The 27,770-nt window shown below is 40.1% G+C and overlaps 2 protein-coding genes across 6 annotated transcripts; one reads left to right on the plus strand and one right to left on the minus strand.

Annotated features, from left to right (window-relative positions):
* Positions 1-2,183: 2,183 nt before the first annotated feature.
* On the minus strand, positions 2,184-7,816 carry LOC137179611 (uncharacterized). 4 transcript variants are annotated; one of them, XM_067584430.1, is made up of 5 exons: positions 7,685-7,816; positions 7,075-7,234; positions 5,970-6,083; positions 3,311-3,959; positions 2,184-2,952 (listed from the first exon to the last, which is right to left on the minus strand). In XM_067584430.1, the coding sequence occupies exons 2-5, from the start codon at positions 7,219-7,221 to the stop codon at positions 2,723-2,725; spliced, it is 1,140 nt and encodes a 379-aa protein (XP_067440531.1). In that variant the 5' UTR covers positions 7,222-7,234; positions 7,685-7,816; the 3' UTR covers positions 2,184-2,722. The 4 variants fall into 4 exon arrangements, with proteins under 4 accessions (XP_067440531.1, XP_067440530.1, XP_067440532.1 ...); XM_067584429.1 differs by having other exon boundaries at positions 7,075-7,238; positions 7,693-7,790; XM_067584431.1 differs by having other exon boundaries at positions 7,693-7,781.
* Positions 7,817-7,855: 39 nt separating this feature from the next.
* On the plus strand, positions 7,856-27,732 carry patl1 (PAT1 homolog 1, processing body mRNA decay factor). 2 transcript variants are annotated; one of them, XM_067584419.1, is made up of 20 exons: positions 7,856-7,955; positions 11,288-11,393; positions 11,639-11,860; positions 12,135-12,383; positions 14,646-14,734; positions 15,280-15,360; positions 17,642-17,842; positions 18,319-18,420; positions 19,968-20,054; positions 20,814-21,031; positions 21,333-21,477; positions 22,330-22,447; positions 22,555-22,652; positions 24,633-24,692; positions 24,797-24,942; positions 25,051-25,210; positions 26,194-26,319; positions 26,745-26,836; positions 26,965-27,114; positions 27,283-27,732. In XM_067584419.1, the coding sequence occupies exons 1-20, from the start codon at positions 7,941-7,943 to the stop codon at positions 27,302-27,304; spliced, it is 2,487 nt and encodes an 828-aa protein (XP_067440520.1). In that variant the 5' UTR covers positions 7,856-7,940; the 3' UTR covers positions 27,305-27,732. The 2 variants fall into 2 exon arrangements, with proteins under 2 accessions (XP_067440520.1, XP_067440519.1); XM_067584418.1 differs by lacking the exon at positions 7,856-7,955 and adding an exon at positions 7,971-8,059.
* Positions 27,733-27,770: the final 38 nt, after the last annotated feature.

Raw genomic sequence — 27,770 nt, forward strand, 5'->3', positions numbered from 1 at the left:
TGGTGCATTATGTAATAACCAAAATGTGTCTTCATTCATAAAAAATTGTAACATTATAACTACAATGTTTGTTTTATGCATTCCAGCATGAATCATACTGACTCAAAATCCATTTTAAAAAGATACTACTAGTTCAGTAGATTAGCAGTATCCTTCATAGATCAAAACTATGTCAAGTGTCATTGTATTCCTTAACTTAATAGAAACTGTATCTGAAGATTCATAGAGATGTAGAAACTGCACAACACTGAGTATTATACTGACAGGATTATGCAAATTTTAAACAGAATTAGAATAAGATTAAAAGATTTATAACAACAATGAATAAATAAATTGCAGTGTAGATAAAAACAAGATTTAAATTAAGTTTACCATTTTCAAATAACTAAAATAACTTAATTTAACTAAAAGCATCCATCAGCATTGTGGTTTTGAGTTCTGATTCAAAAGTTTTGAGGATTAGGCTACTTTTAAGATTGACAGCAAGTATCTTTCAGAGATGTGCAGCATAGTGACTAAAGATTGCTTCACCAGGTTTAGGCCTGGCACTGGGCACTACTAGCAGCCCACTCCCACTTGACCTGAGAGGCCTGGCAGGAGTGTACTCCTTAAACATGTCTGTAACGTATTTGGTCTCACTCCAGATATTGATTTATAAACAAGCAACATTGCCTTATATTCAGTTCAGTGGCTGACAGGAAGTCAGTGTAGTGACTTCAGAAGCGGGGTGATGTGGTCTAACCTTTTGGCCCCTGTAAGAACTCTAGCAGCTGCATTTTGAATAAGCTGAAGTTTTTTGAGGGTCTTTCTGGGGAGACCTATCAAAAAACCATTGCAGCAGTCAACCCTGCTAGAAATAAAAGTGTAAATGAGTTTTTCCAGGTTGGCTTTTGACATGAAGTCCCTGAGTTTGGCTGTATTTGTAAGATGATAAAAAGCTGATCTTGTTACTGCTTTTATGTGGCTGTTTAGACTAAGGTCAGGTTCAACTATAATGCCAGTCTAATTTAATATTTGGGAAGTTTAATTTAGCTTAATTGTTACAAATATAACATGTACAGATGGACATTCATCCATTTTGGTAGGTTATTACATAACGTACTGTATTATTACATTTTCATCTTAAAAAGTACAACTCCTGGTTCTTCTAATTGTTGAAAAGAGCCATACCAGCCATCACCCATCATCCACTTCCAACTCACTCTCAACTGATTACCTGCTAGTCTATATGTCCTCCTCCCTTCTGTTGTTCTGTTTGGCAGCAAGAGTGAGCACATGTTGAGGATCCTCTGCATCTATGTCACATGGTACCAATGGTTATGTGTGATTGATGTGAGTCATTTTGCCTTTATATTGCTGCAGTTAAATGGTCTGTGGGTTCATGTTTGAATGTGGCAGGATACTTAACCAATGTATGCAGTACGTATGTATACTTATTGGTAAATATTGTTTTGGTAACTTTGTGTGACTTGATAGTACAGACTGATTGTTGTGTGTAAGTGGCCAGTGAACAATTTATTAGCTGTAATTCTTAAGGAGATGCAATTATGTGAATCCTTAGAACTTATTGTGTTATGTAGAATTCTTGTTTATGCCATACTTGTGATGTAGTGCTCTGCTCATTTTATTAGTAGTAGGTCTACCCCCTCCCTTGTTTGGGAGGTAGAGTACTAATAGTCATTGAATTGTAGGTACCTATTTATGTTGAATTAATCATTGTGTTTGTATTACTCATTTTTATTTGTCACTCACATATAAACCATATCCACATCAAGTCTCCCATTCAGCTGCTCAATATGTGTGCACTGTGGCAATAAAACTTGAACAGGAACAATGTCAGTCTCCTTGTATTCTTACTGATGCACCTATGGTGATGTTAAAATTCCTGTGAACCACTCCAGCTACTACCCTACACTAATACACTATACACTAATAACCACTGTAATAGCTAATCATTTATTTCAAAATGCAGGGACATTTATTACATATTGCATTCAAGCTGTGTATTCCAAAATGCGGCAGATTATTGCAAAATGAAGGTATTATTACGTAATGATGTGAAAATGTATTATATTTTGTCAAGTTATGACATAATGTGTTATTACAGACATTTAAAACTGTAAAGCTGCTGTAAAGCAGATGTCCGACCAACATGTCAAAGAAATGCTCTCATGGTGATGAGGTAAGGTACAGTTAGTTTTTTTTATTTGTCATATACACATTATACAAGACAATGACTTTAGCCTCAATAAAATTATTTTTATCATCAATTTATAACAATATAATCAACTTCAGTCTTCACAATGTAATCGATCATTCATCATTGACAATGACTGACAATCATGACATCTTTAGGTTTAAAAATGGACTAAAAGGAATTTCTGTATTTTTTTTCTCTATTAGTTCAGTCAGTTTTGTGAACACAATTCATTATCACAGTCTAATAATAGTTTTGTTTCACTTGTTTCATGTTCTCAAAATTAAGCTTAAGATCTTTACAAGATCATTAATGTTACAATGTAATTTTTTTCCAGTATGGAAAATAGTTTGAAAAAGTCCAGTATGGAGTATAACATTTTGAGACTTCACCACTAAGCAGGACCTCAATCAATCCAGATCATCTCCTGTGCATTATAAATTACTTATCACACATATTTAGTAATAATTGTACAGAATATCAAGAATTCAACATATGTTATTACAAAAGTTACACCCTAAAAATCTAATACACATAATCCAGCATGATATGTGTACGTTGATAACTTGGAGTCCTCCACGGTATCATCTTGAGAACGTGTTCATTCAAGTCCGTCTTCCACCAGCTCCTCAGCCAGCTGAAACATCTGGCTGCCAAGTAGAGCGCTCCAACACTGAGGAGAATTCTGATGAGGCCGATGCCGCCGCCGCCTCCACCGCCTCCTCCATTCCTTTTATTGGATTCCTCAGCAAAACCTAGAGACAGAAATTCAAGAAGTGGCAAACAACATTAAATCTGGCCTGTCATTATATCCTGTATTACTCAGTGAAACACTGAATTGGTCAACTTAAAAGGCCATAAGCACTAAACTGTTATGCTCAAATGTGGATGAAAGGTGGACAAATGAACCATCTGATTACTGACTGATTACTAGGTCTCATGCTATATTCACTATCCAATCACAGATTTTGCAATTGTATACTTTAATGTCCACTTTTGGGGATTCAAAATTCTATTTTGTTGTGTAGTCTTGTTTATGTGTAAATGATCCCACTGCAGAAATAGAAAGAACTGTGAGACACATACAGGAGCAAATGCTGACTGCACCTTTACCTTTATAAGCCCGCTCCCACTCAGAATGGCAATAACTTTGCCACAAAGCTTGTTGTCTCTTCTTGGCTTTAGGCCTCCTGTATTTAGGTTGCACTTCGACCGCAAGTCCGCTGTTGTATTGGGTTATGTTGACAGTGTAGTACCCTTGCTGGTCAGAGCTGAATGGTTCTATGTTGACATTTAGCTGCTGATTGAAGGCTTCTGAGAAGAATCTTAAGTTGTCACTTTGCTCCATTGTTGTGGATCCACTGTTGGTCTGCACCATGTTATACATTGGCTGAGCAGAGGGCTCTGGGTAGTGTGTCTCATCTATATTGTTATCCTGAACCACCACCATATCTCCATAGTAGCCCATCTGGGTGAGAAAGGTGGTGAGATCTAGCTGTGGGTTCTGCAGGGCTTGGATCAGTTCACAGCTGATTTCATGAGTCCTGTCAGGACTGAACCTCCCAAAGACAGCTGTGTCATGCTCTGTGACATACACCGTCTCTACCACCCTGGTTCTCACCTGGTAACTGATGATGATGCGGTCTATATTGTAATTAACACAGTTACCATTGAATTCATAATTTTCCCTCACATATGTCGGGAGGTTTGCAGAAGATGGGTAGGTTTCTGTGTTCAGGTTGCCAACTTCAAAGTAAGCCATCTGGAGAGAGAGAAAGAGAACTTAATATATGTGAATAAGGCAGTGGTGGAAGAAGTATTCAAATCAAGTAAAAATACCAATACAGCAATGTAAAAATACTCCATTACAAGTAAAAGTCCTGCATGAAAAATCCTACTTAAGTAAAAGTACATAAATATTATGAGCTTTATGTAGTTAAAGTATTGCATTAAAAGTAGTGGTTTGGTCCCGCTGACAGATATATCATTATATTCAGACGGGTGACAAATTAAAGGAAAAACTGGTCCAGGTCTGAATGCTTGACCCCTACAGTGAGGGGATCTGGTGGCTCTGTTATGCAGTGGAGAGACATTTTGTTGGCATGGTTTGGGTCCACTTGTCCCCTTAGAGGGAAGGATCACTGCTAATCAATACAAAGTTGTTCTGAGTGATCACCTTTATCCTATGATGAAACATTTCTATCGTGATGGAAGTGATCTCTTCCAGGATGACAATGCCCCAATTCACAGGACACGAGGGGTCACTGAATGGTTTGATGAGTATGGAAATGATGTGAATCATATGCTATGACCTTCACAGTCACCAGATCTCAAACCCAATTGAACACCTATGGGAGATCTTGGACTGATGTGTTGGACAGCGCTCTCCACCACCACCATCAAAACACTAAATGAGGGAATATCTTTTGGAAGAATGGTGTTCATCCCTCTAGAAGAGTTCCAGAGACTGTTGAATCAATGCCAAGGCTGAGGAAACCCATTGAAATGGAACCATGTTGGAAGTTTAGAGGGAAAATCACGATTTGGTGGAGCTGTTAACAACTCATAGACATCTGAAATGCGACCCTGACTACACACTGCTTTTTGCAAGATGTCAAAAGCCGAAAAAGTTGGAAACCACTGGTTTCATTTAATAATGTGTTTATTTTAAAATTGTTTCATTAATTTGGAGCAAGTGCATTTAGTGCAGCTAAATGACTTAGCAGCAAGATGAAAAAAGAGGAAGGGTAGGGAAGGGAAAGAGAGAAAAAAAGAAAAGTAAATAAACATTACCGATGCGTCATCATCATCCCATCAATATTAAAACTGCCAAGAAACAGGACAATCAATAGTAAAGTGGTAGTTCCCTTTCTAATTTCCTCAAAAACATTGATGGCATAATTGGCATATCTAGTCTAGTTAATGTGGTCGATATGATTTGAAAATTCATTTGTTTTCAGTCAGTGAGTTCATACTTTGAGCTCATAATTTAAAGTTATTGAGACAACACAACATCTTCTGTCACAATATTCAGGCTACTGTAATTTGTTGAAACTTAAAGATCTATGTTATTTAATGTCTGTGTTGGTTAAAGGGCGATTTTAACCTTTGATGGGTAACTGTTAGTGTATATCAGTAAACTGAATAGGTTATTGTGCTCTTGCTCTGTTCTTTGAATAGGTGGAGAGAGCTCTTAACTGTATTATATTGGTACATTAAAAGATATGGTGTGTTGTGCTCTTGCTTTTTTCTTTTTGAAGGTGGAGAGAGAAGCACTGATGCCACAGTAGTAGTAGTAATAGTGTCGTCTCCCTCCTTATTGATATGCACCTTTGGTTTTATTTGAGGTTCATAACAGTACATTGTACTAAGCAGTTGTTGAGTCATTAGTTTATTATTCATATGCACTAAAATTCACCAGAATGCAGGAATTCAAGTCTTTGTAACTAAAATTTTCCTAGTGGTGGACCCCCAGACCCACCCCTTAAAAAGTGGCCTGACTGGGCCTATATTTCATGCTATATTTCCCAGCCATAATGATTTTCCCAGTCCGGTCCTGCTTGTTATATTATCTATTGTGTCATCTTCATCTGAAAAGTAACTATAGCTGTCAAATAAATGTAGTGGAGCAGAAAGTACAATATTTCCCATAATGCATGCACAATACAAGGGCCTGAAACCTTCACAAATAAATGGGATGCAGCCATTAATTCCCAGACATGAAGAAAAAGAGAGAAAGAAAGAAATCAAAGAAAGAAAATGTACCACAAACCTTTCTCTTACTCATGCCCCTCCTGGGCCTGCTCAGTACAGGCAGAAGCCCCTCATTATTACCAAACAGATGGAAGCCGAAGAACCCTCTCTCTGGTTGACAATCTGACACCAGCTGTGGCCACAGAATCTGGTCACTTCACATATTAACTGTACTTGCTTATTTATTATACACATTAATTTGGGTCAATATTACTGTAGTGACATCTTGAAATACTGTACATTATAACGATATTAACAAGTCAGTGTGCTGTGACCTCGTATGGGGTTGAATATAGGCTGCAGATAATCCCCATCAATATTATGGGTGTCTGATGTGGTTATCAATATGTTGAGTAATGCTTGTCAAAACAGTGTCAAAATTACTGATTAATAAGAGAGAAATGGGAAAATCACAAATGTGCTGGTTACTACACAAGCATTAAAGGACAGGTTCACAATTTTTTAACTCTGTCCTAAAACAATTTACAAACTTACATTGAAAGCACATGTGAAGGGGATCTTTTAATAGCCAGTATGAACAGGAGGAATGATTACAGCGAGGAAAACCTCTTTCACTGCTCGCATGGACACCTGACTGTTGTTATAAGACACATCTGAAAAATTGTGAACCTGTCCTTTAAGTCTCTGTAGCAGTTTCAAAGACTGATTTGTTTGATTCTGTTTGATCATTTATCTGTTTACCATAATAATACATAATACATAATACTGTATCAGTGTTCCTGTTGTAAACCACTCAGAACTGGAAAATTTTCAGCAGAGAGAAGCTTGTATATTCCAGCATCACAATATAACACTTGACACATTCTCCTATTTTCTTCTTTTCTTGCAGACATCCTGCTTCAGCCGAATATAACTTTATACTCTGGGCTGCCTAAGTCTGATGACCAGGAAGTGCAGCTCATTTCACTTGGTGGATGGAGGCACTGTTTATTGTTCATATGGGCCCCTGACTGTTGTTTTAAGACAGACTTAAAAAATTGTGAACCTGTCCTTTTAACCAGGCAAACAATCAAATGTGATTCATCCAGTCCGTTATTAGTACCGGATATATTTGCTGTCAAACCAAATATAGTTTTATCTACCTAGAAATCTAGAAATCTTACCTTCATGACGAGCACAGAGTTAATGAGTTCACAGGTCACACAGTGGTTGGCAAACCAAAACAGGAGCTGGAGGCCATGTCGTGGAAAAGGACGGCCAAAACCTGAATTCATGAGGTGCTCTACAGTGCAGAGGTGCCATTGTACCATGGTAGGGCTCAAGCTGACTGAAGAACACACGCACATACAAGCAGACAAGTAAAGGGCTTACACACTGCACATTACACAGTGTCAAAGACACAGTAAAACACCTTTTCAGAGAGAAAACAAAAATTGTACGTTCACAACCACCCACCCACCCACCCACACACACACACACACACACTGTTATACAGTTATTATGACTTATTATTAAGGGAGGTCACGTGAGGACAGTAAATTTCTCCTCGTCTCAACATATTTTCTTGAATTTGAATAACATTAAATTGTGCCAGCATGTACCAGCTAGCTGATAGCCTCATCTTTAAAATGGCCGAGATTAAAATATGAGTCATAAAACCACGAGTTCAAGGAAGTTATTATAGTTACATTTATGAATAGGCTATAATAAAAAGCTGTGACAGTGACAACTGCTGTAAATTAGTGTAAAGATAAAGGATAAGAATTTATCCACTTTTTTACCGTGTTGTAGTCTCTGTTAATGGTATTTCATAGCTACTCTTCGTCGTTATCAACAGAGAGAGAGAGCGACAGACATGTAAACACAAAGAGTCGATTTCGATTTAAGACAAAAACAGCAGCGCCGCCCCCGTTTATGCCCAAATACGTGCTCGTTCACGTCGCTCCGTAACACACGTTCAAGTGAACGTCGTTACTGCGTCATTTGCGCGCCGCCTCGCTCCCGATGCGCTTCTTCTCCAGAAAGATAGATGTTTCGATTTCAGGTGAGTATAATATCCACAAAAACTAATATGCCACTTTCCTGAAGACAATGTCAGACGTTTTGCTTAGAGCGGGTAGCAATTCCAGACTGTGTGTGATTTTTATGGTGAGTGTTGTCTAATGTTTATGCGTCTGCCAAATCCAATGTGGCTGGCGGCCTGTGAAGCCGCCCGCTTTCCTAGTGTCATGAGCCGGAGGGTAATTGAGCGCTCCCTTCCCCTGTTGAAGAGGATGAGCCTATTGTTTCATAAATTAACCACAGTTATGAAAGGTCCGTGTATGCTAGCTATAAACGGTTACCAGACAGTATCTTATTTGTTAGTTTTAGAGCAGCATTTTTCCATCGACGTGGGAACTGCGTAATGTAACGTCAGCATGTAGCATTGTGGCTAACGGGTGGTCTTGCTAGTTACAGAGAAGAAGTCTTCATTTGTATCAATTCCATATATTCATTATTTGAATTTGATTGTTTAAAAGCCAGCTCCTAACTGGTACACTTGACGTTATATCTAGTTTATCTGCTATGCAGTTACGTTTTTCACGGTGAGAAACCACGCTCGGTCATTGTTGACTTGGCTAACTAATATTATAATGTCATAATATAAGATAATTGCCTAATCTTCTAAAGTACTGATAAAGCTATATATATATATGTACATATATTGAAGTCAAACTGAATTCTCACTCACTACTAAAACTAACTTGGCACACTTTGACCTCAGTCGATCAGCCTTGTGCTACTTGTAATTTTATCATGCTAGCTAAGCCAAGTAAGGATAGATATTTTTGGAAAGAAATTATTATATTAACTTAAGAGTTCTCACTCGCTCTACGCCACCAGTTGAGTCTAAAATTGAACCATCGTCTCATCCATTCATTACTATAGTCCATGTGACATTACCAGCAGCAGATTGATGGTTAATTTTCCAAGTTAAACCAAGTAGTCCACTCCATACATTTTTAGTATAATGTGTAGTGAAATCAAGTGTTTGATGCACTGAGCCCAGGGCCATTTTATATTTTAAGAAACACTGAGGCAATATGACTGCAAAGTGGGGTAATGCAGTAACCCGTTAGTTTCTTTATAAACTTGACCCTCTGTATGACTTGCCTTAAATCAGCAGATTTACTAAAGTGGAAAGTTAATAAACTATCAGGCCTTTGGTTCAAAGGATTATTTTTTTTTATATAATTTTTGAGAATTTCTATGGAGACATTAAGTAGAAAAGTTCATGGGGGAGGGGGGTTACTGGTACTCGGGAGAAACTCAGCAGCCAGACATTTCTTCATTCTCTGTAAAGGAGCGGCTGAGATTGACATTAAAATGGGAACAGTTGGTCCACTTTAATGGTCAGTCCACTTTAAGTGAGCATGGTCAGGTTAGGCTAACCCATTGTCACTAACTCCCTTCAGTTTTCCAGAAGTTGGGGAAAACACAGACAAGGTTTTCCTTGGTCTTGAGAATCTGCAGCATTTATTAACTGACACACTGTAGCCTGTACTGTACATTTACTGCCAGACTGACAACTTACTGATAACCTTTTCCTCCGCTCCCCTCACATTTACTGTTGTTTTTCTGCCACTCGCTCAACCACACACTCACTGAGCGTACACATTACGCACTGCCCTATTCCTTAAAGCAGCTACACTACTATGAGTTTCCTCCAACAACACAGAGGTTGACTCACATTTCAGAACAGCACTGCGAAGAGGCCCCCAAATGTTATTGATTTTCAAATCCATTTTTGGCATTAAAACAAGATTTTTTTGGCCCGGTGGATGTTCTCGTTGGCCTGACGTCCCTCCAGGCCTGTACAGTTATAGGGGAAACACTGTACACTAATTACATTGCTTGCCCACCATCATTTTGCTTTTTTTTTTAAAAAAATTTTTAATAGTAGTTAATTCATTTTCGCGTATCAGTGCCCACGTCCATCAAATAAAAAAACTCTAATTTGTAAAATGCATTCTATCAATACTCAGTCGTATGATGGACGCTACAATTACAAACTGTAAGTGCCTGCTCCGTGAGCATCCGGAGCAGCAGCAGAGTCGCAGCACAGAGTAGTTGAGTGAGACGTCTGTCCTCCCTTCTGCTCTCTGCTGTAAACACACGTAGCTGTTAGCAAGCAGCTGCTCCCATGTCTCCCCGGGTCTCAGTGCTTGTTTTCAGCAGCAGTCAGAAGTCGCCAGTTTCCCGCTCACAGTGAGTAAATCCTCACATTTAACGGTGCCGTTTAGAGAAGCTGTGATTAGATGGCATTGGCACATTCCCCTGCAAGGGTATGTGATGCAGCACATCCAATAATTATTTCTTAATAGCAACCTCTCTAGAGCATCTCCAACCACCGTAGATACACTTTAGTATTGATTAACAAAACTCTGGATATTAAATCAATGTATCAATAAAAGATAATCAGCACAGAATATTCACATTATGGAACCCGATTGACCGTTTGCACAGCAGAGAATTCATACCTATCATGGCAGGAAAAGCACAGGTCTAATCAATATAGAGCTGCAACGAGTAGTCGATCAACCGATTAGTTGCCAACTACTAAATTAATCATCAATCATTTTGAGTCATTCTTTAAAAACAAAATGTCCAAATTTTCTGATATCAGCTTCTAAATTTTTTTCTGGTTTGAATGAAAGGTAAACTAAATATTTTTGAGTTGTTAACTGTTGTTCGGGACAAACAAGGGAATCAGAGGATGTCTCCTTTCCTGAATTCATTTCTGGTGTTGCATACATTTTCACAGTTGGATAGATACCAGTCAAATTAATGTAAATAATTTTGCTTTCAACCAAACTTGGTCATGAGAGTCTGATTCTGCAGCCTAATATTACAATTGAAGACTGTATGTTAATGCATGTCAATCAGCAGGGAAAAAAAGATCTTCCCAGTTGATGAAATTCTAGTAATCTGACAAAGAATTGAGAATATATTTCAAATTCTAAAAAAACGTTTTATTTTAATTTCTCATTGTTGAGGTTACAAAACCTTTTATTACTGGTTAGTAGTTATTACTAGTGTTTTTGTAAAAACCTGTCATTTAAAAATATTTATCCTTTTTTTTTCTTGTTCCCAACCCTTCATTACATCTGATAGTAATTCTTATTCATGTCACTATTCACTTTTCCTCTCCCTTTTTCTTGTCTTTCTCCCTCTCACAATTAATGTTTCGACTGTTGTCTTCCCTCCCTTCATCATCTTCTTTACCTCAACTGGTCACTCCTTTACCATGTCTCCATGTCCTGCCTCCTTACACTATTCCTTGTCTCGCCATCTATCGTAATGTCCCTCTGTCTCTCTGCCCTGCTGTCTTTGCAGTCCTTGGATGAAGACTGTACCTTGGAGGAGGAAGACGAGGGACTGATAGAAGAAGAAGATGAAATTGATCAGTTCAACGATGACACCTTTGGAGCTGGGGCCATCGGTGAGTCATGTTTACTTCTAGTAAAACAAAGTGAAGTGATTGTATGGTAACTGTAGGTGTCCTGTATCATTGTTGCTCACCTACCGCTGTGGTTGTGAAAACAACATTGAGACAATTATTCAAAGTTTGCAGCCAAAAGGAGGAAAAAAAACTCATATGGCCTTAGAAAAAGTGTAAGCTTGCAGAATAGATGACTCATTATCACAGAACAAACACCAACACTTTTGGCTCCTTTGCTCTTTCAGATGATGACTGGCAGGAGGAACACAAGCGCCTCGCTGAGCTCGATGAGCGGGACGGGCTGGGAGGGCTGGGGTTGGGAGGAGGGGGGATGGGAGGGGAATCAAATTTAGGAGGAGCTGAGGACTCATCCGCCACCCATCTCCCTCCCGCTGCCGGTAGTCTCCCCCTTCCATCATCCCTCCCTTCACTCAACTTCTCGTCTTCCTCTGGACTGCCTCGACCAGGTTAGTAATGTCATTAGAGAGATGCTGCTACAGAACTGACTCAAGAATACTGTTCATTTCTCTGGTCACTTTCAGCTTTGTGGATTGTCTGATAACATTATTACATTTTTTAAAAGTTCAAAAGTGTAGTTGACAACAGGCCAAATTGATGGAATAAGTGGACAGAATTGCTGGTTGTTTTACTGTAGCTGTTCCCTGTACTGATGATGGTGATGAAATTAAGAACAGCAATAATACACCTGAGGTAAAATCTAAAGTAAAATTGCCGTTTCAGATGTGGAGGATCGAGGAAGAGGAGGTGACTTGGCTGAGTCCCTGGCCAGACTGATCCTGGAGGCCGATCCGGCCATCGCTGGGGTCGGAGCGGCAGAGAGGCCTGGTCCCTCCCCAAGCCTGTCTGCTCTGCAGGGCCTGGACAGACCCAGAGTCCTGCCCCAGCCCTCTCCCATCCCACAATCCACTCAACCACACCAGCATCCTCATCACCCCCATCCCCAGCTGCCTTCTGGGCCCTCCACTTCAGGTGAAGGATCAACAAAAGAATGCAATAAAAACTTTTTTTATATTGATGACATCAGTCATCAGTCAGTTTTTCAAGTAGGAGGCTTGTATCCTCTTTCTGTCTAATGACTAAATTTCATTATAATTCAGTTTGTGGAACATGATGGTGCAAGTGAACTAAGTCATCAGTGTGAAAGTAAACAGAATTGTACCAGTCATTAACATCTGTGACTGCAGTTGGGTGACAGATTGAAATAAAAACCAACATAAATTGTCTTAGCAAGGTGTTGTTCCACCACAAGCCTCTAGTACAACTTTAAGGGCCCTATTTTAACAATCTAAAGTGCACGGTCTGAAGCGCACGGTGCAAGTGCATTTAGGGTGTGCCCAAATCCACTTTTGCTATTTTAACGGCAGAAAAATGGTCAGTGCGCCAGACGCATGGTTCAAAGTGGTTGTCCATAGTCTCCTAATTAATCGTGGGTGTGTTTTCGGCGTAACATGCCATAAACCAATCACATTGTCATCTCCCATTCCCTTTAAGAGCCAGGTGCGCTTGCACCTTGGCGGATTGCTATTATGATGGCCCATTTGCCAAGTAGTAAGAAGGAACGCTTCTCTGCAGAGGCAACAGATCTGATCGTGCGCAAAGTGAAATCACCGGGATTTTAATTGCTGAAAGTATGGAAACCTGGTCACTGTACTCTCAAAAATGTTAAAGAATATTTGTTAAATATTGTTCAAAAATTAAACCATTCATTTTAATCATGTAAAGAATCATTAACACAGTTATCAGGTCTTGATCAGCTCTCCAAGGTTCTGATCCTGTTGCTGGCAGCAGCTAGAAGCTGTGCAGATTTATCTCCTTCTTTAGTTTAATCATTGTTTTCATCTCATTTATTTCCTCATGTGTTCCTCGTGTTCCTCATGTCATCATGTATTGATGCAGCGGGAAAGTTGATCGGTGTCTGATCCGTTGTCGTCCGTCTGTTTAAATTCCTACGTGTATCGACACGATTTGGTCAAATAATTAAACAATTTAATCCGTCATTATTGCGATTAGTTAATTCTGATAAATATTATGACTAAGCATTATGACATGTATTTTTTAAAATATGTTAATGTACACAATATTAATCTTCACATTATAATCCTTTTATTTGTAATCTTTTGCATGTTTGTCCGCTGCTGCGCGTCCATGTGTGTAATAAGCAGAGTGTATGTTGTGCACCCGCCTGTGTGGGTGCATATTACTATAATGATAATGTTCCCTTAACATAACAGTGAAACATTGCGCCATTGACCTCAGACCAGGTTTTTATTGGTCAATAGCGCAATCGCTCTCTGCTGCCTCAAGATAGCAATACGCCAACAATGCGCCTGACCACACCTCATTTTAAGACCAACACGCCCATCGGCGCTCTGAGTGGCGCAAGTGCATTTGCTATTTTGACAACATGGGTGCTGGATGGGAAAATGACAACTGCATCTGTCTTAAACTAACAAAGACTGTGCTTGGTGCCGCTTTGCGCCAGGCGTAAGATAGGCCCTGTTCCTCCTTGTCAAAGATCTCCGCGTCTGTTTAACATACATCAAGTGCTGTTTACTGTTGTGGTGACTGTGAAGGCCATAGTAAATGATTCAAAACATTCTCATGTCATCTAATACCCCATGACCTGTATCAAAGCATTTATTTACTCATTTATTTAGGATTTTCTATTAATTTGTCACCCATCCAAATCTACACACTCACACAGAGAGTGAATCAAATAATTCACCATGCGTTTTGTTTGGTCTGAACAGTGCTGTGTTGTCATTGTTTAGCTTAGGTTGTATCTAGAGCTGCAACTATTTTGATAATCATTTTTTAAAAAAATGCTAAAATTCTCTGGTTCCAGCTTCCTAAATGTTTCTTTAGTCCTCTGATAGTATGCATAGTATGAATATCATTTTTGGACTGTTGGTCGGGACAAAGCATCTTGGGCTTTGGGAAACAGTAATCAACATTTTCACAGTTTTCTGATATTTTATAGATCAAATGACAAATCAATTAATTGATAATGATAATTTTTAGTTGTAGGCCTAATTGTATCTTATTTTGTGGGGGTTACACTGCTATAGAGCGCTTTCAGTTTGTAACACACAAAGGGTCTCTCAGCATATAAGAAGCTGTTGCTGATTTATGAGGAAAAAACACAGATATGACAATGTGGTGTACTCTGCTGTATTGTTCTATGTATTTGCCCTGTTTTACTGAGGTCTGCTGTGTTCTGCTCTGCTCCAGGCCTTCCTCCTGGCCCTCCTCCCTCCTCCATGCTTAGCTACCAACAACAGCAACACTTGCTGCGCAGAGGAACTGCTCCTATGGGCCAGGTTAGTGTTTAAATGGCTGTCTCTGTGTGCTGATCTGTAAACCACAACGCCCTCAAAGCAGTTGGTAAAAATGCAATCACGTTATGTTTATATTATTCCAGATTATACAATGGGACAAGTGGGAGAAGAAGCTTTCTGTTATACTAAGTGTTTGTTTTTTTCCAGGCCAATCAGTGGTGCATTTAATTATTAGGCCACATCAGGTTTTGCTCATGATGTGGAAATGTAAAATAATAAAAGACACAACTGTGCAGTCTTTTCATGCACATATGATTTATATGTTCACAATTTACTAATCAGCAGCTTCTCAGCTTTTACTGGAAAACATTGTACTTATCTAAGGTCTGAAACTCCTCTTTGAATTAGCTTTATAATGACAGGTGGAAGAGAAACAAGTGGAATTAAGATTGAAATGATATCCTGAATTTGGGTTAACGCTTGTATAACTGGCTGGCTGAGCAACCAACATTGATTTAAAGCCCATTTGTGTAGAATTGTTTTGTTTCAGGATCCCTAAATTTAATTTCTCTTCTTGTTCCTTGTAGATGAACTCTCACAGTATCTGGGAGAACAGTATGGGTTTCGGACCAGTGAGTGTCACCCCTGGATTGGTTACACACATGGAGGTGAGGGACACTTGTTGCTTTTGGCTGTTTCTTCCAAACACTGGTCGTCCATGTAGTTGTGTGGCCTATCCTGTGAAGATGCTGTTGAATTAAAGGGAAATTCTGGTATTTTTCAACCTGGGACCTATTTTCCCATCATTTTGGGTCCAAGTGGGGAATTGTTCCAGTACTGAGCGAGAGCGTTTCAGCCAGCAGCTGCAAATAGGGCTGCAATGTAATCCTTAGGGGCAAATGCGCCTGTCAAAGTAAGTCCACTAAAAGTGTTTGTTTTTGCCACTGACAGGCTCAGATTGTTATTATAATTGTCTGACAACAAAAGTAAACACAGCAACTAGCCGCCTGTAGCAGCATTATAACTAACTTTTTAGTTTCCTTACAGTCCAACTGCAGTGAAAGTCAGCCTCATAGATGTAAACAAACAAGCACGTGCAGATGAATATGTGGGGTCTGTTTATAATATCAGCGTCTGTAGAGAAGTAGAGTAGTTATCAGTAAAGTCTCCAGGACAACAGTGTTGACAAGCGCTGTAAATCCATTTGTAATAGTTACACAGCTAAGATTACTCTCATCCGTGTACACTTCAGGATTTTTTTTTCAAATCTGGCATTTTCCAAATCTGGCAGCTACAGTTCTGACTCTGCAGAAAAAAGTTTTTTTCTCTTCACTCTTCAAGAGAGTAGTGACTGTAGGAACAGCAGCAGTTTCTCTGAGGTAACCATTACTGTACTTTGTCCTTCCTGGCAGTTCTGTTGCCTTTCTGCCTTCATGCATGGTTTTTCCTCTTCCATTTGTTTTATCTCCCCTTTGTGTACTCCAGTTCAAATAAATAGGCTTGGCCAGTCAAAGTGAAATGACTCAAGATCTTCCTCATAATAGTCCACGGGATAATCCGTCATTGCACTCAGTTTTTTTTTTAGTTTGCTTACAGTCTAACCGCAGTAAAAGTCAGCCTTATATGTGAAAACATACAGCCATGCGCAGATGAATATGTGGGTGGTTCGCTTAGCCATTAAGCTGCACCGGATATACAGATGGGTGACAAATCAAAGGAAAAACCAACATAAAGTGTCTTAGTAAGGTCTTGGGCCACCACGTGCTGCCATAACAGCTTCAGTACACCTTGGCATTGATTCTACAAGTCTCTGGGACTCTATTAGAGGGATGATCACCATTCTTCAAAAAGATATTACCTCCTTTGGTGTTTTGATGATTGTTGTGGAGAGCACTGTCTAATATGTTGGTTCAAAATCTCCCATAGGTGTTCAATTGGGTTGAGATCTGGTGACTGGGAAGGTCATAGCATGTGATTCACATCATTTTCATACTCATCAAACCATTCAGTGACCCCTCGTGCCCTGTGAATTGGGGCGTTGTCATCCTGGAAGAGACCACTCCCATCAGGATAGAAATGTTTCATCATAGGATGAAGGTGATCACTCAACAACTTTGTATTGATTTGCAGTGACCCTTCCCTCTAAAGGGTAACCTGACATGCCAAATGGTTTGTTACACGGAACCACCGGTGGTTCGGACACAAGCACATAACTTGAAGCCTGACAAGATGGATTCTTGCATGATCTCGTGTTGTGATCTCGCAAATCCAGCAGCCTTGCAAGGTAATCTAAGAGGACAAGTGAACCCAAACCATGCCAGCAAAATGCCCCCCACAGCATAACAGAGCCACTGGATCCCCTCACTGAATGGGTCAAGCATTCAGACCTGTACTTGTTGTTCCTTTTAATTTATCACCCATCTGTAGATCCCTAAGCAGTTAGCCATTATGCTGCTACTAGCAGCTAGTTTCTGTGACAACTTTGTTGTCAGAGACTAATAATAATAATCTGAGCCTGTCAGTGGCAAAAACAAGTACTTTTGGTGGACATACATTACTTTGACAGGTGCAATTCCCCAAGGATTACATTGCAGCCCATTTCACAGCTGCCAGCTGAAGCGCTCTCTGTCAAAACTGGACCAATTCCAAAAATGTTTGTCCCCATCACTTGGACCCCAAATGACGGGAAAATAGGGTCCAGGTTGAAAAAAACGGAATTTCCCTTTTAATGTGTATGACTAATTTTAGGCCACACCCCATGTTACTTTAATTTATCTAAACTATATGGTGCACTAACTGTAACAAAATATTTCTCAAAATTACAGGAAATGGTGGTGATGTGATTTATACAATAGGCTCATTGTGGAAAGGACTTAGCCAAGCTGTTGATCATGGACAAGCCATCTGTGTATTTGTAATTTTTTCATTTACTGTCTTCTTCCTCCTCAGGATAGTCCACTAATGTCTATAATAAAGGAGGTGGGCCTCCCCAAACAACCACCTCAGGGCAGGAATGATGAAGGACGAGATTTGTCAGAGAGGGTCCCACCTCCACGCTCTTCGTCCCCTGTGATTGGCTCCCCTCCGGTGAGGGCAGTGCCTATAGGGACCCCACCCAAACAGCCAATGAGCCACGCCATGAATCATCAGGTGGGCAGCACACAACTCTTCTCTTCTGTGTTTCCTCTCTGATATCTTTCCTCTGTCATTCCCTCTTTTTCATTATTCCTAAAGACCTGACAAACACTCCTATAAACTATAACTATTATCATTGTTATATGTTATAACTGGAATGCTACTTTTGTAGAGGCAGTACATTTTCTACAGTATACACTCTAGGGGCTTTACAGATACAATATTTACAGTAGATGTACTTTTTTAAAGTCTTGAAATGATATGGATGCTATTCAGCCCAGCCAGCCTTCCCACAGAACTTAATTTCTATACTTGCATATGTAGTTGGTCTTTTCAGATAGCCCCCTCATAGTGTGTCCAGCAGTCCTATTCATTTGTTTTAGTTATCATGCTGCATCATGTTGTGATATTACTCAACATGTAGTTACCATTGTCTCTGTTAACCCCGGCCTCTTCTCTGTGTGTACATCTGTATCTGTATGTATGTGTAGATTCACCACCCCACGCCGGTTCATGTGAGAGCCCCGGTCCAGCACAGATACCCTCCTCCTTTCCCTGAGCGTCTGTCACCCAACACCCTCCTCAATATAGCTGTGAGTTTTTCCTCTGCTCCACCTTTCCTCTCCTCCATCCTCCCCCTCAGTTCTTCAGTTTTATATGCACATCAAATCAAGGAACATCCTGGGGGTCTTTAAAGTTTAATGGTATGACACAAGTCATCGAATTAATGTGTCTGTGATTTCACTTGAACTGGACAATGAACAGCTTCAACATTGGGTCTGCAAAGCTATTTTGTTAGTTTTGTGTTATAATTTTTTTTCGCAGTCCCTTAAAGGGGACCTATTATGCTTTTCTATATATATATATATATAATGTTACAATGTCAGATGCTCAGTAGAAGTAATCCCTGTGAGCTAAAAACACCAGCTTCAGACTGCTCTGAACGCTCAATTTCCAACGTTTTTTTCTACTGTTAGCCTGAGCCGATTTCAGCTGGTGATAGATTTCTTTATATGGTCCACACACACAACGCGCCAGTTCACTGCTCCAGTCTGCTAACATTGTGGCGTTTTTCGATTGTTTAGGGGTAGTCACGCCAAGACGTGACCCCATTACACAACACGGCTAAGTAAAATAAGTAGTTTACCTGTTGGAGGTACATCATCATCATCACTGTGGCTGTTCCTGCTTGTACTATTCCTCCCTTCATTATTTTTAACTGATCTGCTGAACAAAGAGCTCCAAATATCTCTATGTTGTTGTTTCGATTGGTTTAGTGTGCTAACAAAGCTCCGCTAATTCAGTGAGAAACATGTTTCACTTCCTGTAAATTATTCACAATAAAAGTCTCCTGTTATTTAGTCATTTAAAAGCTTTAAATTTGAAGCAGGAAAAGCAGGAAATGTTGGGTTTGCATCGGCGGCAACTTGATACGACTGATATGTGCTGCCCTGATAAAAATATAGAGCTTGAAATGAGCATAATAGGTCCCCTTCAATAAAGGACCTTCATTAAAATGTCCTGTCTTTGATATATACAACATTTCTAAAACATTTCTAAAAAATGGTCAAAGCTTTTGCCAAATAGCTGTTCATGTTGTGTTGGGATAGAAGTATTATTTGATACTAGTTTCCATTCTACAAGGGGCTATGTGCTGTACTACGCACACTAACTGGACTGTATTTTGCCTGGGACCAGTAACTTCTGGGAATTTCTGCTGGTTACCTGGCAACTGGTCCTGGTCAACATACATTGCCCCAGTAAAACAGCAAACTGTTGTTTTTTTCTTTTCAGTTTTTATACAGATTAAACAAACAACCTATAATGTTAGTTAGTGAGCTTTAGAGGTGCTTGTAGGTAGGTTTTTTTTAATTTTTGGACAGAGCCAAGCTAGCTGTTTCCCTTGTTTCCAGTCTTTATGCTATGCTAAGTTAGCCAGCTGCTGGTGGTAGCTTCATATTTACGGTACAGATATGATCAATCTTCTAACTCACAGCAAGAAACCAAATGAGTTTATTTCCCAAAATGGCAAACTATTTCTGTAGTAAATAGTAATGTATTTCTGATTAAGGAGAGACAAAGAATCTACCATTTCCGTTTTTCCAGGGATATGAAGTTTCTATTTGCTGTTTTTGTTCAGAACTCTCCACTGTGTCGCGGCCCGTTCCCTCCCGGAGTTGGTCCAGTTCTGTCTCAGATTCAACGGGCCCAGCTGCTCAACTCTCAGGTTAGTAACACACACACACACACACTCACAGTATTTTAAATTTGGTATGGTTCTGATAACAGCCTGTTTCTTAGATACACAGTACAACATTCGTTATAGGTAACACTTTGAGAATAAGATAATTGGAGACTGTAATGATTCTTCCTGGGAACTGTGGTTTGCCGCAGAAGTGACGTCATACAGGAGACTAAAATGATTGTACAGGAAAAATAATATAATTAAGAGACATCATCAAAGCACTAATGACATACACAATATGGAAAAGAAAACATACATTTCAAAAGGAGCAGACATACAAAACAAAGAAAGAAATTCTAGTAAATCTAGTAGCAATTGTAGTGAGAATGAAGAAGGGGGTGTATTTTTTGACTTCAGCACTAGTGGGATGACTACTCTGGACATTTTGAGAAATGCAATTGCTTGTTGTCTTAGCTGTTCTCAGATGAGAAGACTGACATCAATTTTACTTCTGTGTTTTCAGTACAGAGATACTGATAGTATTAGACATGTTCAGCCCAGCTCAACTGAGAGACTGGAAACAGGAGAAAACACTTACCTTTGTCAAAAGAGGGAAAAAAACAAATTCAGAGTGAAGTCATATCTTTTACTGTGTGTAACCTTGAAACCACATTACGAGAGCAGAACTTTACAGGAAAGTGCTTCTGAGAAGAGTAATACTGGCAGAGCAGCTCCAGTCCTTCACTGTTTCACATGAATTGTTCTCTAACACTCAAATCTTGTCTGTCTGTCTCTCACCAGGTGGCCGGTTTTCCCCGTGGTCCAGCGCCTCCTTTGCTACCAGGTGGTGGTGGTTTCAGGCCTTTCTTCGGGGGACCCCCTCCTCCACATGGTCACCGAATGGGCCCGCCGCCCCCTCATGGCCCCCTCAACCACACGCCACCCATCCGGCACAACACCACCCATCTCCACCCCCAGCACCGCCGCATGCTCACTCAGCGCATGCAGAGCCGAGGAGGGTAAGGAAGTGTGTGTGCGCGTGTGCAGACATATATGAACATTAATAGAGCTGCATTGCCACTCAGAACTGTGATGATGGCCGCCCACCTAGAGCCCGCTTCTGCTTGAGATTTCCTCCCATTAAAGGGGAGTTTTTCCTTGCCGCTGTCGCCAAGTACTCGCTCATGGGAGAATGTTTGGTTTCTGTAAATTAAAGAGTACAGTCTAGACCTGGTCTATATGAAAAGTGCACTGAGATGATTTGGTGCTATATAAATAAAACTGACTTGACTCGATCTTTGTCTCTTTACCTCCCTGCAGGGACCGTGGCAGGATTGGAGGGGACCGGCGCAACAGGGACCCCTACAGTAACCTGATGACTCAGAAAGAGAAGGAATGGGTAACCAAGATCCAGATGATGCAACTGCAAAGTACTGACCCTTACCTGGATGACTACTACTATCAGGTTGGTTGTTGATGTAGTTATCTTTATTGTTAGCTGTGTTAAGTGGAAATAATCTGGCTCTTCAATGTGTTTTTCATTGGTGTAGCACACCTCCTAGTCAGTTCAGATAGGGATGTATAGTACCAGTCAAAAGTTTGAACACACCTTCCAATTCCCTTAAATGAGAAAGTGTGTGCAAACTTTTGACTGGTACTGTATGTGAATCTCTGTAAGGAAACTGAGAGCCAAGTACAGATACATATTAGAGCTGCAACTAATCATTATCTATTGATTTTATTTATTAATTGCTTAATCTGTAAAATTTCATAAAGTAGTTAAAAAAACACATTTTCCCCGGAGGCCAGGGTGCCTTAAACTTCCTTGTTTTATCCGACCAAGAGTCCAAGACCCAAAGAAGTTTTATTTAAAATAATATCAGATAAGGAAAGGAAGCAAATTTTTCATTCATTTTGGAGGCTGGAACCAGCATCTGGACTGAAGCTTCATTCAAGCTCTTATAATTGAAATGGAATAACAATAAAAATCTTAAAAATTCTTGAATTCAATTTCCTCAAAAAAAGTTAGTCACAGTAGCTACGACATTCATCCACTTAAAATGGACAAGTGTCAATTTAACTAATATGATCCTGGGTCCAGGTCACATTATTTGACTATATCATGTGGAGTTATTGTTCAACACAGCTGGATCTAGATTTGAATATTAGATACCTATAAATTACTTACTACTTAAATTACTTCTTATATTTAAAAAGTCTTAAATTTAAGTTGTTGCAGAAATCCTGTAATCATTCCTTGAAGAGTTGTGAACTCGGTTTCTGAGCTTACTGTGTGTGTGTGTGTGTACACATGTAGAACTACTATGAAAAGATGGAGAAACGTCAGGAAAGAGAGAGAGACAGCAGCAAGAAGGAACACACCACCAAACTCATCACTCCACAGGTTGCCAAGCTTGAACACACCTATAGACCAGGTAAGAAACAGCAAAACTCACCAGAATATTATCTGCTCTCCAAAATATGTGATCAAACACACACTACTGGAGACTTCTACTGAATGTCAACTCGTGTTTGTCAACAGTTCAGTTTGCAGGCTCTCTGGGTAAGCTGACGGTCTCCAGTGTCAACAACCCCCGCAAGATGATTGATGCGGTGGTGACAACTCGCACAGATGACGAGGCATGTTTGCATTTTTCATTGTTTTACACAATGTTCTCTTTTTAACCCCTCAATGAAAAGTTCAGTCTGTCTATATTCATGGTAACCTCCTGACTTTGGTGATCTTGGGTCTTTTCCGCTAGCGCCACCATGAGGTTGACATTTTTGGCTCTTTGTGAAATGTCTTGAAACAATCTGATAAATTGCTGTGACATTTTGTATAGTTACTCATGCCTCTAGAGGATGAATGCTAATGACTTTGATGACCCTCTGACTTTTCATCTAGAGCCATCATCAGGTCAACATTTCAGTTTGTTCAATACTTTGGTTTATGATCACATAAATGTATACACAGGCTTATGCATTCCCAATGCCACTATCAGCATGTGGTCGTTATATGTTGTGTCCACTAGAGGGCATTCCAACATTACCAATAAACAGGTGATAGCTTTCTTGCTCTCAATACGTGACGTTATTTGGGTCAAGATGCACTTCAAGCCCGAATGAAGGTGCGAGTGTGAGTTCTGTGTCCAAACCCCAAAACGCAGCACTGATCATTGGGCTCAAGTCTTTTACTGTGGGCCCGCTTTTCTAAAACGTTTTTCATTTGTTGACAGAAATCCAAAAACTTTCCACACATCACTTCTTAAATGGTCAGAAGTGGTGATCTCTGTGGGTGCATCGCTTTCTACCATTTCTGATATGTAATGTAAGACGTTGACGTTAGCACATTGAATGTGAGATCGTGATTCATTCAGAATCAGAAAACTTCATTGTTCATCAGACATGACAAAAGTGTTTTGTTTTCACATGCGGGTAGGCCAAGACGAGAAGGGCAAAATTTGCTAACGTTAGCCAACGCATTTAATAAAAAATATATAAAAAAAACAAAAAACACACACACACATTCAAATAGTAGTTTCAGCATTTGATAAGTATCTTTTTCTTTTTTTACTATTCAAATTATAGTCAACTCCCAAAATTTGTCCAACAGCCCTACTAAACATCAGCTTAGCATGTTAGCATACTGACATGCTGTGCTAAAGTACAGCCTCACAGAGCTACTGTCATGGCTGTGGACTCTTAGTCTTTCACTCCCACTCCCTGTATCATAGATTCTAAGAAGTTCACTTAATAGTGAACAGTAACATTTGTGGCATCCAGCAGATCAGACTTGGCAGAAATAAGTATGTTTTAATTAGTGTATAATCACCTGAAAATAAGAATCGTTGTGTTTTCGTTACCTTAGAATGAGCCCTTTATATCTACATAGGGGGCGTGTCCTCTTCTAGGGAGCCCACCATGTTTCACCACCATGTTTCTACAATAGCCCAGAACGGACAAACCAAGCACTGACTCTAGAGATCATTCATGCTTGAGTACTCCTACAAACTTGGAAGGGGAGGGATATTTAGTTGGTTGAAATCTACAACCTCACCACTAGATGCCACTAAATCCTTCACACTGGACTTTAATAATCATCATCATTTGTAACCAATTTTTAGCATTGTGGGATTTTTAGCAGATAGTAGTGTACATGCCACAGACACTACTTTTTTCTGTTACATTGTGTAATTTTTGAGGGCATTAGATAGTGGATAAATTTACACACTCAAAAGTCTGTCTCTCAAATAAAATGGTGGAGGGCAAATATTTTGTACCATATAGTAAACAGGGAATGACTCACACTCACTCACTAGACACAACCAGTCTTTCTCATTAAAATGAATGGGAAAGCGTCCAAACTTTTGACTGCTACTGTACCAGTAAGGATGATTTCTGGTAGTTTGTTTATTTCTGATTGCCTGGCTTTGGTCATGTGGTCAGTGTCATCATTTTTGTTGTGGTTCTAAAGACTAATACAGGCATAAAGCATTTTCATCTTCAGTCTGCTTTTTCTTGAATATTTCCTCATTAATTTATTCTGGAGCTTTTCTCCTGTCCATTATTAAGTCCTGTTGGTCAGTTTGCCTGACTGTCTGTCTGCCTGTCTGTCTCCAGGAGAAGAGAGAGAAGCAGGTTTGGAATAAGAGGAGACAGATCCTGTACACTGTGGAAAAGGTAGGATGAGGATGGCTGTGTATGTCCAACAAATCTTCCACATGTTCAACCAAACTGTAGGAACCACTCCTGGATCCTAAAAACACCTCTGTGACCCTATTCAGATGTACAGTTTGCTGCTGGAGGTTCAAGACTTTGAGAAACGTTTTGTCCATGCACCAGAGGAGGACAGGGAAGCTTTGCTGGAGCAGCACAAAACCAACACCATGCAGCTGTGCAGCTCTCTGCAGGAGAAGGAGTGGGACGACAGGTAGGAAGAAGGGATAGATTAAATGAATGAATAGAGAAACACCTGGGCTGCACATGGCAATCCTACAACTTTTACACACAGTAATTCTGTTTCTCTTCCTCTCATAAGAGTGAGTGATGAGCAGTGTGTGATGATCATGTCGGTGAGGAAGGGCAAGCGGCTCATTTCTAGGCTCCTCCCCTTCCTGCCCTCACCCCAGGCCGCCGCCGTTGTCATGGCGATTGCCCGCAACCTTCCCGCTCTGGCAAAGAAGGACAAGCAAGACCAGGTAACCATCTCAACAACCACGCCACATCATTTTCACACCTAAATACAGGCTGTTCCACTGAAACCTACCCAAGTCCAGCTGTGAGGACTGTGTTCCTACATACATACACTTACATTTATCCATCCTTACTACGTGGGAGCAGGGGGGGTGTCCTGGTCAAAGGCAGTGTCAGTAGTATCCCTAACATATGTAAAATACATAAACATGTGACAGTCCCACCACCCCCACCATCGTTTTGCTTCCTTTTTTTTTTTTTTTTTTTTTTTTTTTTTTTTTTATAGAAATAAAACCCATTTAGTTCATTTTCGAGCATCAGTGCCCACATTCAAATAAAATACTAAGTGTGTTATCAATACTCAGTTGGACAACGGACAATTATAAAACTGCTCCATTACGATCCACAGCAGCAGAGTACCAGCACGGAGTAGTAGAGTGAGACGTTAAAACACACTCTCTCTCAACCATGCACTGAGCTATTCCTGAAAGGAGCTACGCTACTTGTATAACACATTTTAGTTTACAAAACATCTTAAAATACTTGAGCTCTAATTAAGATAAATGTTGATGAGGATTGTGTGTAGCCTTGGCAGAGTGGATGCAGTTTGCACAATGTTCATTACAACATTCATTAATATAGATATTAATTAACTAGTTCTGCATTTATTCTACATATTCAGAGGTGGTAAGCTAGCTACATCCTGATGCATCTTCTCTTGGGATCACTTTTGTTTGTAGATAATAGTAGTAGTAATAATAGTAGATAACAGTAACCTCAATCATTCAATATATGCAGTTGCTGTGGGAAACCGTGCCTCTGCTCAGCTTTTTTTCCCTAAATGCTCATGTTTTATTTCACAAAAGTGTATTCATTTTTATATAGCTAGTGTAGGTGGAGCTTTGGCAGACATCACAGCAACCTGCTCACCTTGCAAGTTGTTAACCAGCCGTTGCCTTCCATGTTCTGTCTCTGCCCTCCTGTTTAGGTGCTGTGCTGGTTAGTGGAGCCGGTGTCTACAGTGATCCAGTCATTGTCGAGCTCTGCCCTCACAGACTTGCTCCAGGAGCTTCAGGGCAACGAGGGCCAACTGGCCACAGTACTGCACAACAAGGTACACACTCACACTCACACTCACACACACACACACGATGCAGCCTGAGGAAAACATACAGGAACTCATTAACTCATTATCTGTCTTGTTCCTCTGTGCCATAGAGCTCCATTGTTGTCCAAAAATGATTTAATACATCAATGAGTCACACTGTTGCACTGGCTGACATGTTCATTTATTACCATGAAACACACACTGTTGAGTGTATGTTCTACACACACTGTCCTGCTGACTGAATACTCACTAGTGCCCAGCAAATGTTTTATTTACACCTGTTTGAGTATTGTTTGCTAAAAAGTGCAGTTTCCAGCTGTTTGATGAAATAACTGAGCTTTTTTAAAAATGAAACAAGGGGATTTTTTTGACAGTAAGAAAAATGTCCAACTAAGCATCAAACACACACATCTCCGCTTGTTTCCGTGTAGTTCGGTGTGACACTGCTGTATCTGATCTTGAGTGAAGGAGAGAGGATGCAAAGCTCTGACCCCAACTGTCAACTCATGGACGACAATCGATGGTGAGCCGCTGTGTGTTTTTGCGTGTCAGTGATGAAAAAAGGTTTAGTTCCCCCCTCTTTGAATCTCTTTTTTTTTCCCATTTCTGTTGTGTTGTACCCACACCATCCAACCTTTTCTCCCCATCCAGGACTGAGTTGGTGTTTTCAGTGACGAGGGAGCTTCTCAGTGTTCCCTCCTCTTCCCTCTCTCCTCCCCTCTTCACACCTCCCAACCTGCTCTCCCTCTTCTCACGCTACGTTGATCGGCAGAGGTTGGAGCTGTTACAGGACAAGCTACAGTGAGTCGCATCAACACACGCACAACAAGTAGCATGTTACGTTTCGCTTGTATTTGGTTCTTATACATATACAGATGATGTCATAGACCAATCAGGAGCTGCTTGAGTAAAAATGTTACAAATTCAGTGTGAAAATAAAACTGATATATTTGTGTTTGTCCTTCTCAGGATCTCTGCTTTGTCCAGGTAGAAGTTACTACAGACATCAACACAACCCCCCCTCCCCACGATGCAGACCTTTCTTTTTGTGTGTGCGCCAGAAGAGTGAATGGTGTGTGTGTGTGTGTGTGTGTGTGTGTGTGTGTGTGTGTGTGTGTGTGTGTGTGTGTGTGTGTGTGTGTGTGTGTGTGTGTGTGTGTGTGTGTGTGTGTGTGTGTGTGTGGTCTTGAGGTGAGTCCACAGTGGATCATTTTAATCCAGCAGAATCTCTAGTCACTTTTGTTTTCTTTGTGTTTAGTCTGTGGTGTGCGTGCGTGCCTGATCGACAGTGACACAGAGAGCGAATGAGAAACGGAGTTCGAATGACGATAAAAATGAAATCTGCATTTTTAAATATCTTGTTTACGATTTAAGCCTGTGATGAACCTTGAAATTAAAAAGTATTTCTATTATATAAAATTGACGACTGTTCTTTCTACACATCTTCCATATTTTGA

The sequence above is a fragment of the Thunnus thynnus genome, chromosome 3 (assembly GCF_963924715.1).
Source record: "Thunnus thynnus chromosome 3, fThuThy2.1, whole genome shotgun sequence".
Classification (NCBI taxonomy): Eukaryota; Metazoa; Chordata; class Actinopteri; order Scombriformes; family Scombridae; genus Thunnus; species Thunnus thynnus.

Bases quoted from the DNA above. Each gene is read 5' to 3' on its own strand.
- LOC137179611 (XM_067584430.1), bottom strand. From the start codon at position 7,221: ATGGTACAATGGCACCTCTGCACTGTAGAGCACCTCATGAATTCAGGT. The intron at 6,084-7,074 runs GTAAGATTTCTA...CTGTGGCCACAG, and splicing joins ACTCTGTGCTCGTCATGAAG to CTGGTGTCAGATTGTCAACC. The intron at 2,953-3,310 runs GTAAAGGTGCAG...TTCTGTCTCTAG, and splicing joins GTGGGAGCGGGCTTATAAAG to GTTTTGCTGAGGAATCCAAT.
- patl1 (XM_067584418.1), top strand. From the start codon at position 8,003: ATGTCAGACGTTTTGCTTAGAGCGGGTAGCAATTCCAGACTGTGTGTG. The intron at 11,861-12,134 runs GTTAGTAATGTC...TTGCCGTTTCAG, and splicing joins CTCTGGACTGCCTCGACCAG to ATGTGGAGGATCGAGGAAGA. The intron at 24,943-25,050 runs GTAGGAAGAAGG...TCCTCTCATAAG, and splicing joins GAGAAGGAGTGGGACGACAG to AGTGAGTGATGAGCAGTGTG.